Here is an 11,434-nt window from a genome sequence, read left to right as displayed (position 1 = left end):
CTACAAAGGCTAAGCTTCTTAACTCTGGGTGTTTACCCCATTCCCCTGCTTTTTGAATGTCTAGATCCTGATTCCATGAAATTAGAGTATGGCTCTTGGTATAACTTTTACCAGGAACCGAGCCTTTCTGCTCTGGTCAAAAAGCTTTGAAAATAATTTTATTGAAATGTGTTAGGCAATGGCCTATAGGTCATAAGGGGGCACAGATCACTATTTACACAGTGTCAAAGATTGAGACTGAAGCCATTGTAGATCTGCTCACATTCGGCTGAATCCTCTGTAGTGTTCAGTGTCCAGAATCTCTGAATTAGAGACCATGATGGTCAGTTTGAGTGGCTCTCATCCTATTTTCCCTCTTCCCTCTCCTGTGTGGTTTACTAGTATTTACTTCCCCTATGGCAGATCAAATGTACTGCATTTCACAACAGGCCATGCATGTTACTTAAGTTTGTTAACTGTTAAATTAGTGTTTCAAGACACATTCCCCAATATTCAGATTATTGGTTTACCAATATGGGGTTGTCAGTGATTTATTCTTAAATTAAAAGTTTAAAAGTTTGAGAAATATACACTTTACTTGAAAGGGTGTGGATAAGACTGACATGACACTTTCATAATCATGAAATGACACATGTCATGAATATGAAGGAGGTTTTATGCATGTTTCTGACAACTGTCATTAAGTGTCATTCGCTCAATTATATGACATTGTTTGAGATGTCTTTGTTATGACAACTTGATATAAACCAATACAACATAACCTGTCAGTGTCTTGGTAATGACAACTTGACATTACCAAGTCAACATAACCTGTCATAAATATGTCATAAACATGACATAGCAGATTAATGGCAGTTGTCAAAAACATGCATAAAACCTCCTTCATATTCATGACGTGTCATGTCATGAATATAAAGGTGTCATGTCAATCTTACACCCCTTCAAGTAAAGTGTTACCATATTTTTTTATGTTTCTGAAAGAAGTATCTTATGCTCACCAATGCTGCATTTATTTGATCAGAAATACAGTAAAAACTGTAATATTGTGAAATATTATTTCAATTTAAAATTGTTTTCTATTTTAATGTATTTTAAAACGTAATTTATTCCTGTGAAGCAAAGCAAAACATTTTAGCAGCCATTATTCGGTCTTCAGTGTCACATGATCCTTCAGAAATCATTCTAACTGATTTGCTGCTAAACAATTGTACATGGATTGGGATTGTGAAAAGACAACGCCTTCCCCCCAGATCGCCACCAAGGGACTGTTGCCTTTGGCTTGCTCAGTTGGGGATATTCAATTTAATGAATCAATCAATATTACTATTGATTAGCATTACCAAACATGGACGTTTTATTATTATTTTATTTTAATACTGTGAAGCTGCTTTGATACAATCTGTATTGTGAAAAGCGCTATACAAATATTCTTGACTTGACTTGACTTGACTTGACTTGACTTGACTTGTCCAGTTTGGTTTAGGGAAGACACTGGAGTGCACTGTCCGCTGTTTTTTATTCAATGCTCTCTTCCTTTTAACACACCACCCCTGTGGTATTCTTGTTCTTTATTTCAACCAATAGTCTACCCATCACCTCAATTCTATCCCCTCCTCTAGCCCTAAAACCCAGAATTCAGCCCTCCTCAGTAGGGAGTGGAAAATGCGGGTTGTACGTTTAGGATACCCCTAATTACGGGCAAATTGTCCCTCCTGCGAGGGTGGATTACCAGTTTTTCTGAATAAATCATCCTAATCCCCCCTAAAGTTCATATCCAGGTAGCGGGATACCCCTCTCCTATCCACCCCAACAACGTCTCCCCCCTGTAGAATTTGTTTTTATCTTCCCTTATATTGGCACAGCCATTACATATTTAAAACAGTAATATCCTTTACTAAACCTAAACTAATCTTGACAAACTATATATAATTTGAAAGCTTACAATCTCTAGTTTACATATTTGGTTACTGATTTTCAAAATATATTTTTTATAAATTTTATACAATTTATTATCAATTTGCAACAAGAATATTTTCATACTCCTAAGGCGTGTTCAGACCTTTATTTTGAAAGAGTGATGAACATGAAAAATCATGAAAGAATGGTAGAAACCTCAGTTTGTTTTCATGCCAAGAGTTCAAAAGATTGCATCCATTCAATTATTTTAGAAAAAAAGGTCTGAACATGTTTTAAATATAAAGAAAAAAATAATAGATTCACCATTTGTGATTCACCATTCGTGGCAGCGAGCTATAATACGTGTTCTTTTTGTGTTTCTTAGAGGTTGAATTCATTTCAAAATCTGCCAAACTTCCAATACTACTTCTGAATAGGATGTCTACTTCATAAATTGTATGAAAATTGCAAAAATAATGGTTCAGATCACTTAAACAACATATGGAAATGGAGGCGCCGTTATATTGGCAGTGATGTCAAGTGGAAAAGTTTGGTACTGCGCCCAAACAAAATCTTACTGAAAGCTTATTTTTTGATATATCAACCTAACATTTGAAACAGAACTTGTTCAGATTTTTGGCTTTTATTTTTTTGTTGTTGCATTTTTAGAGTCCTCCAGGTTTTGAAATTATAAAATTTATATAAAATATGAATAATTACATTTTTAACATTGTACATTTTTATAAACTCAAACTTCTATAACTTTTTTTCTGTTAAACTTTCTTAATTTCACATCTACAAAAATCTGCCAAATGTCTTCTTTAAAACCGATCATACATCTATATTCCAAAGCATTCTAGAATTACAACCATTTAAGTTCGGAATGTGCATTTTCATGTCTATTAAAAAAAAGGGGGTGCCGCTTAAGGGGTTAAAACAATTGTGCTGCTTAATATTTTTGTGGAAACCGTGATACATTTTTCAGGATTTTTTTATGAATAATGAGTTATAAAGAACTCTTTTGTAAAAGATGTTACTGTGACTTTTGATTCATTTAATGTATCATAAATAAAAGTAGGCCTATACATTTTTCAAAACAACATCTTTCTGACCCCAAACATTTGAACAGTATATGCGTACAATTCCAATTATGTTATTTAATTAGATATTTAATTATATGGTTACTATATTAAATAAAATAAAATGTATTTTTTTTTTATTAAAAAAAAGAAAAGAAAAACTATTACAATGAAAGATCAAAATGTTTTTTTCTAGCTCTGTTAAATCTGGCTTGTAAGACTCTGGCTTCATTACACAAACTGACATTTTCAATTAGTATAGCTACAGCCGATTGCTAATTAACACAGCTAATTAACACAGCCGAGGAGGGTGGCTGGGTCTCAGAGAGGTCATTTAGCATACACAAAGATCGTTGACCAGCTAAAGGGAGCCATTGTTCATGTTCTCTGACAGGAAATGCAAAAACGCAGAGGTCAATTATGTAAAAAAAAAAAAGTCAACTTTATACTCTAACAATGATCAGGTGAACAATTGATAGTTTTTCTGTTTTTATTTTTCATATTTGTATAAAATTCACAGTTTAAGTGATTTATTAAGAACAAAATGGCATAAATATGCCAAAATGACATTGAAAAAAAAATTAACAAATATAACAAATGCAAAACTATGGAGTAAAATACATTTAAAAAAGGACTTATGAACCGCTTCAGCCCATTGGTCACTTTACAAAAAACAACCAAACAAAAACAAACCCACAATATTCACTTAATGTTGCACTTAATGCTGACTATATTTGACTGAAAATAGTAACATTATCATCAGCCTCTCAGTGCAGTACAGAAAAAGACAGCCGTGTCAGTTTAATGATCATACATGCCTTAGTGAAATCAAACCTATTGAGCATAATTTGAGGCCCGTTCACACGAAGAATGATACTATAACGATAACTATATTATCGTCCACTCCACACCATTGGATGATTTAGTCCTGTTTATTCTAAGCGCACACTGCAGTTATGTCATCTGTCACTTTAAATGCTCCAGCTCTTTAAAGTTTGGTGAAGTCTGATTGGCTGTAATTTTTTTAATCGTTCATCAGCTGGATTTTTTTTTCTAAAAGTGAGTCCAGCAATATCATTTATCTGTGCCCGTTAGAGCTGTGATGTGGACTCTCGACCTTTAGAAATACATTCATCATTATCGTTATAGTTGTTGTCCTTGGTGCGAACGGCCCTTTAACGTGTGTCCATGGCGAATACCCAGAGTTCATGCATTCTGCAAAATAAATAAACCATGTTTTGTATCTGTTTGGATTTTGCCTCACCTGAGAACTTGTATTGACTATAAATATGGCCTGTGGGCATGACCTCTTCTTTATTATTATGTTACTGATGCTTAAGAGTGTCAACTGCCTTCTAAGCACTGGGTTTACCTTAGATGATTTGGTGCAATTCAGTGATCCCCTCAAAATATTACACAATATACAATAAGACAAGACAAGAGAAAAGAAAGGTAATGTATACAAAATGGAAACAAATTTCTGTAAGTAGATCACAATAGTGGTGCTAAAGGATGTTTTTACACTCTTTACCAGAACTAATCAATAATCTTTGTGAAGCTGTTATTGTTGTTACTGTTATTCATGTTCTCCTTTATGCTGTTGTTATTGTCGTTGAGGCTCAGGCCTTGCTGTTTCATAAGGCCGCGAGGCATTACCTTCTTCTGTACAAACAGTTTCTGGAGGAACCAGTCGCTGATGCTCAAAGGGAAGTAGCTGCAGATGAAGTACATGAGCGTTAAACCCGGCCCGGCGTAGTATCGCACCCGAGGTTGAGGAGAGAGGAGTGCGTCCACAATGGTGTTGATGACAGGACTCAGATCCTCATTAGCTGTTTTTGCGTAACTCTGGAAGAGATCCTTGGTCTCCAGCATATATTCCTCCCCATATTCTTCAAGAAGGCTTGGTGGCAAGTTCTGGATCAGGTTCTTGTACTCTTTCTCCCAGTACTCTGTGTTACTGCTCTGCCCTGCAAGGTAAGAAAAAGAGCAGAAAGCATGATGCAAAGGGCTAACAAAGGTGGGGGACATGGAAAAATCCACCCAGAACAGATAGGAGACATAGAAGGGAACGTAAACAGAGGCCTGGGGAGACTTTATTAAGTTATTTTATATTGCATTTCCAGACCTGCATTTGGCTGGACTATCTGTTCAGTCGGCGTGTAAAGGAGGACTCAAATGTCAACTCAAAACCTTATGGATCCCTGAGGTTCAGATGTAAATAAAAAGCTAAAATTATAACTTTTTCTCTCAAGATGTAAGAAATATCTGACGGGGCCATTCACTAGGAAAAAAAGCAGTGTTGTCTTAATTTAATTAGCTTGTTTTGTTATGTGTCCGATAACAACACAAAAAGGTATACGTTTAGAAATGGAAGAAATAAATGGTAATTTCACATCTTGCCAATCTTTTAATTAATTTACAGTATGTTACAAACAAGCTAATATCTACAGTAGAACTACTGTAGATGTTAAAAAGGTGGTTGGTGGTTTATATACCAAATTGTCCATATGTGTGGCCTTGGGCCATGTTACACAATTTGCCTGAGCAGTGTGTGTTTTATAATAAAGGAAAGCCTAATTTCATCAAAGTACAACCAATGTGATGAGACTACAAATAATGGCAATATACAGACAAGTGAATCATCACTGGAGGCATACAGTGTTTGTAACTTGATTTCACATTGTAAAAATGTTAATCACCTGTCTTAAAGGCAGAGGGTAAGATAGTGGAGACTTTGACACCCCATGGCTCCAGCTCATGACGAAGCGTATTGATAAAAAGATTCAGCGCAGCTTTTGAAGCCCCGTATGACGCCAAACAAGGGAAGGGATGCTCACCTGTAGAATTGCAAAGAGAAAGAATGATTAAATGACACAGATATCGTAATTACAATTTACAGCACTGCACATCCTTGAACATTTTGATAAGCATGCTTTAGTTAGCGCATTACTGTTTAAACCTGCCACATTGGCAGACAACCGGTAAAATGTCAAATTTATGGGACATACTTCAAAGGTATAATTGTAGTTTTTTTGTCATTCATTGTTGGTGTAATAAAGAACTGCATTGAACCCAGGAAGCATGTGGAGGTTAATTGTAGATTGTGACTGTTTATAAAACATGTGGTTGTGCCTCAAGCCTTTGAGGTATAAAAGAGCTTCTGTTCAAATCATCGGGAGAATGAACGGGAAGACAACAGGCCTCCTGTAAGTCCTCAGAGGGAATGACTGTTCATCTATATTGAGACAGTAGCATCTGCTGCCCATGAAAGTTAAACCATTTTGTTTCCTTCAGAAGTGAGACTGCACTGATGGAGACATCTTTATTTAAAAGGGCTGTGCGCCAGTGTTTACGGAGAACTCAACGGTGTCCTGCGCCAGGCCGTTACTCATAGTATCACACTGTTTTGGCACAATGGAGGTAAACAAAATATTGGGAGTCAGGAAAAGCTAAAAAATATGCTGATTTCTCCTGCTGACTGAATTCCAGCATGAGCTTAAGCAGAGAGTTGCTCTCTGTTGAGATTGTTAGTGGACACTTGAGAAGAAAAGAAAACAGGTGGATTATAGTTTGGGCTCGGGATAGTGTTTGGTTAGGTGTGATGAAGCCAGATGGAAGGCATAAAATAAACATCTGATGGACAGAGATACATTTATAAGCGCTGGCAGCTTTATGTGCATGGAAGAGAGAGAGCGAGAGAGACTCCTAATTCGATTTAGCACTGAAACAAGTACCTAAAAAAACTCATAAACATGTCATCATGTGTATAATTGAATTTACTATTTCCCCTTTATTAGCGGTGAAGTCGGAGTAGAGTAACTTAATATGTGCATAAGTGCATTAGCTATACTGGTTCTCACATGTATGTGTAGCTATGTGTACCTGAAGGGCTGGAGATTGTCACAATCCGGCCTTTAGCCTGTCTGAGAAGGGGCAGGAAGGTTCTGGTGACATGGAGTGTTCCAAAGAAGTTGACCTCCATGCATCCTCTGAAGTTGGACACGAGGGAGAGCTCAGCATCCCCAATATTCACACACAATCCAGCGTTATTTACAAGCCCCCACAAATCTAGAGGAAAAAATCATGCCAGAGTATTATTTTGATTTCTTCTCCTTTATTCATGAAATTATGAAAATATAAGCTTTAAAGCAAAGGTCGAAGGCCCCCTTGTTTTTTAACACAATATTCGAAGGCTCCCCAATATAGACTAAAATATATTCTGCTGCAATTATGACAAAAAAGCTTGTTAGGGGCCAAGCACTGAAGGTGCGGGCACCTATTGTATCTGTTCCCGTACCAAAAATAATTCTTCTTCTTCTTCCGCTCTGGGAGTCTATGGCAGCCCATAGAACCGATCGCGGGAAAGTTGTAATGGTTTGACATTCGGATAGAGGACAGTCCCAACATTAAATACACCAATTTTGGTGTGTCTAAGTCATTCCCTCTAGCGCCACCAACTGTCCAAAGTTTCACTCATGTTTATTCTAATAACTTTTGAACCACAAGGGCTAGAAACAAAATTATTTTTTCCTCTGATTCCTGACCTCGTGACGATTCGATTGCACCCAATGACGTCATTTTGCGCCATGAAAAGTTTTCCGCCATTTAGAATTTTCCGAAAAAGCTACTTTTTCGAACTCCTCCTAGGCCGTTGCTCCAATTTCCATGAAAATTTAATCAGATCATCTACAGACCATGCCGACAAAAAGTTATGGAATTCAAGTTGATTCGCTTAGCAATTTTCGAAAAAACCCACAAACAAATTTTACGTAGCGCTTGCGAAAACAGACGTAAGGCTGTATCTCCGCAATGCTTTGTTGGATTCAGACCAAATTTGCCACATGTCATCACAAGCATGACTTGAGGCTACATGCTGCGTTTCGGCGCAGCGCCACCTACTGGTCCGGAGATATGAAAAATGGCTATTTTTGCTTATAACTTCTGAACAGTTTGCCCAAAAATCATCAAATTGGTCTCGTTAGATTCAGGCCAACATGCTGAGTCGACTGATATCCAATTTTACCATGTCGGCCATTTTGGCTGTCGGCCATTTTGAATTTTGTGCTAAAATGCTGTATTTTAAGAACGCATGAATGGATTGTTACGAAACATGGTATGGGTCATCAGCACGATGCCCTGAAGGAGCGTGAGAAGTTTCGAAACAGCGCCACCTTGTGGTCAAAAGTTATAACAACATTTCCAAAAAGGCTAATAACCTTTGAAGACATCTGCCTATTGAAATGCCACTGGTCTCAATAGATTCGCTGGGTCACGCTGAGAACATAGATACCAAGTTTGCCATATTTGGCCGAACTTCCTGTCCGCCATCTTGATTTTCAGTCAAAACCTACTTTGTCGAACTCCTCCTAGACCGTTTGTCCGATTTTCACCAAAATCGAATCGTATCATCTCCACACTGTACCGACAAAAAGTTATGGAATTCGTGTTGATTCGTCAAACCGTTCTCAAATACCGCGCAAACAAATTTTACGTTGTGCTACAGCTACAGATTTAGTGCAAAAGTACTACATCGCCCATAACTCCTAGAGTCCGTTTGTCCTAGACTCAAGTGTCTCACACCACTGTGATCCCTGGCTCAAGGCGGACAAAATGGCTATCTCCAATTTCGATTTAGGCCAGAAAAATTTTCTGCTATGTCGAATTTTGTCCGAAACCTACTTTTGCAAACTAGTCCTAGGTTTTTCACCAGATCGGAACCAAACCAGTCTAGGACATTTCTCTGGACTCTCTAGATCAATAAATATCGAAAAAAAAGTTGAACTTTTGCATTTGGGTGGCTGTAACAGGGTCATTTAGAAAAGGGGCGTGGCAAAATACACTAAAAAGCCTATAAATCCCATATGAAAATTCAGAACTTCACCAAAATTGATGAGCATATGTGTCAGAACATGGTGAGGAAGCATGCAGAGTTTCATGGAGATCGGACCATAGGTGGCGCTGTAACTGGCAAAAAGCCTTCAATCTTATTAGGGGTTCAAGCATGAAATGCTGAAACCCTATTGTAATTAAGGATTCGTAAAACGCATCGTGCAGGCCAAACCGTAAGGCCTAGAGACGTGAAACCTGGCCAGATGGTAGGCCTCAATTTGGGGACAACCTATCAGAGTATGACCCCGAATGGCCCATAGGTGGCGCTACAGCAACCAAAAGTTAAAAATTGATCATAGCTCTTAGACCGTTTGTCCCAGGATCAAGTGCCCCAAATCGTTGGAATCCTTGGCTCAAGGCGGACAAAATGGCCATCTCCGATTTCGATTTAGGCCAGAAAAAAATTCTGCTATGTCGAATTTTGTCCAAAACCTACTTTTGCGAACTAGTCCCTGGTTTTTCGCCCGACCGGAGCCAAACCAGTCTAGGACATTTCTCTGGACTCTCTCGATCAATAGTTTTTGAAAAAAAGTAGAATTTTTGCATTTGGTTGGCTATAACAGGGTCATTTGGAAAATGGGCGGGGCAAAATACAGTCAAAAGCCTATAAATCCTAAACAAAAACTCAGAACATCACGAAAATCGCTGAGCATATGTGTCATGACATGGTGAACAAGCGTGCCGAGTTTCATGCAGATCGGACCATAGGTGGCGCTATAAATGGCAAAAAGGTTCCCTTATTATTAGGGGCCAAGCACTGAAGGTGCGGGCACCTATTGTATCTGTTCCCGTACCAAAAATAATTCTTCTTCTTCTTCCGCTCTGGGAGTCTATGGCAGCCCATAGAACCGATCGCGGGAAAGTTGTAATGGTTTGACATTCGGATAGAGGACAGTCCCAACATTAAATACACCAATTTTGGTGTGTCTAAGTCATTCCCTCTAGCGCCACCAACTGTCCAAAGTTTCACTCATGTTTATTCTAATAACTTTTGAACCACAAGGGCTAGAAACAAAATTATTTTTTCCTCTGATTCCTGACCTCGTGACGATTCGATTGCACCCAATGACGTCATTTTGCGCCATGAAAAGTTTTCCGCCATTTAGAATTTTCCGAAAAAGCTACTTTTTCGAACTCCTCCTAGGCCGTTGCTCCAATTTCCATGAAAATTTAATCAGATCATCTACAGACCATGCCGACAAAAAGTTATGGAATTCAAGTTGATTCGCTTAGCAATTTTCGAAAAAACCCACAAACAAATTTTACGTAGCGCTTGCGAAAACAGACGTAAGGCTGTATCTCCGCAACGCTTTGTTGGATTCAGACCAAATTTGCCACATGTCATCACAAGCATGACTTGAGGCTACATGCTGCGTTTCGGCGCAGCGCCACCTACTGGTCCGGAGATATGAAAAATGGCTATTTTTGCTTATAACTTCTGAACAGTTTGCCCAAAAATCATCAAATTGGTCTCGTTAGATTCAGGCCAACATGCTGAGTCGACTGATATCCAATTTTACCATGTCGGCCATTTTGGCTGTCGGCCATTTTGAATTTTGTGCTAAAATGCTGTATTTTAAGAACGCATGAATGGATTGTTACGAAACATGGTATGGGTCATCAGCACGATGCCCTGAAGGAGCGTGAGAAGTTTCGAAACAGCGCCACCTTGTGGTCAAAAGTTATAACAACATTTCCAAAAAGGCTAATAACCTTTGAAGACATCTGCCTATTGAAATGCCACTGGTCTCAATAGATTCGCTGGGTCACGCTGAGAACATAGATACCAAGTTTGCCATATTTGGCCGAACTTCCTGTCCGCCATCTTGATTTTCAGTCAAAACCTACTTTGTCGAACTCCTCCTAGACCGTTTGTCCGATTTTCACCAAAATCGAATCGTATCATCTCCACACTGTACCGACAAAAAGTTATGGAATTCGTGTTGATTCGTCAAACCGTTCTCAAATACCGCGCAAACAAATTTTACGTTGTGCTACAGCTACAGATTTAGTGCAAAAGTACTACATCGCCCATAACTCCTAGAGTCCGTTTGTCCTAGACTCAAGTGTCTCACACCACTGTGATCCCTGGCTCAAGGCGGACAAAATGGCTATCTCCAATTTCGATTTAGGCCAGAAAAATTTTCTGCTATGTCGAATTTTGTCCGAAACCTACTTTTGCAAACTAGTCCTAGGTTTTTCACCAGATCGGAACCAAACCAGTCTAGGACATTTCTCTGGACTCTCTAGATCAATAAATATCGAAAAAAAAGTTGAACTTTTGCATTTGGGTGGCTGTAACAGGGTCATTTAGAAAAGGGGCGTGGCAAAATACACTAAAAAGCCTATAAATCCCATATGAAAATTCAGAACTTCACCAAAATTGATGAGCATATGTGTCAGAACATGGTGAGGAAGCATGCAGAGTTTCATGGAGATCGGACCATAGGTGGCGCTGTAACTGGCAAAAAGCCTTCAATCTTATTAGGGGTTCAAGCATGAAATGCTGAAACCCTATTGTAATTAAGGATTCGTAAAACGCATCGTGCAGGCCAAACCGTAAGGCCTAG

The 11,434-nt window shown here is 38.5% G+C and overlaps 1 protein-coding gene across 1 annotated transcript in view; it reads right to left on the bottom strand.

The window, feature by feature from the left end:
- Positions 1–3,451: 3,451 nt before the first annotated feature.
- Positions 3,452–11,434, bottom strand: part of hsd11b2 (hydroxysteroid (11-beta) dehydrogenase 2) — a 43,127-nt gene continuing 35,144 nt past the window's right edge. The window contains exons 3-5 of the mRNA XM_079594055.1: positions 6,858–7,043; positions 5,675–5,812; positions 3,452–4,942 (exon numbers count right to left, since the gene is read on the bottom strand). Coding sequence (XP_079450181.1) covers positions 4,512–4,942; positions 5,675–5,812; positions 6,858–7,043 — 755 coding nt within the window. The 3' untranslated portion in view covers positions 3,452–4,511. The remainder of the gene's footprint in view (positions 4,943–5,674; positions 5,813–6,857; positions 7,044–11,434) is intronic.

Source organism: Phoxinus phoxinus (genome assembly GCF_949152265.1).
Source record: "Phoxinus phoxinus genome assembly, chromosome: 2".
NCBI classification, from domain to species: domain Eukaryota; kingdom Metazoa; phylum Chordata; class Actinopteri; order Cypriniformes; family Leuciscidae; genus Phoxinus; species Phoxinus phoxinus.
This window is presented reverse-complemented; position numbering and strand designations above follow the sequence as displayed.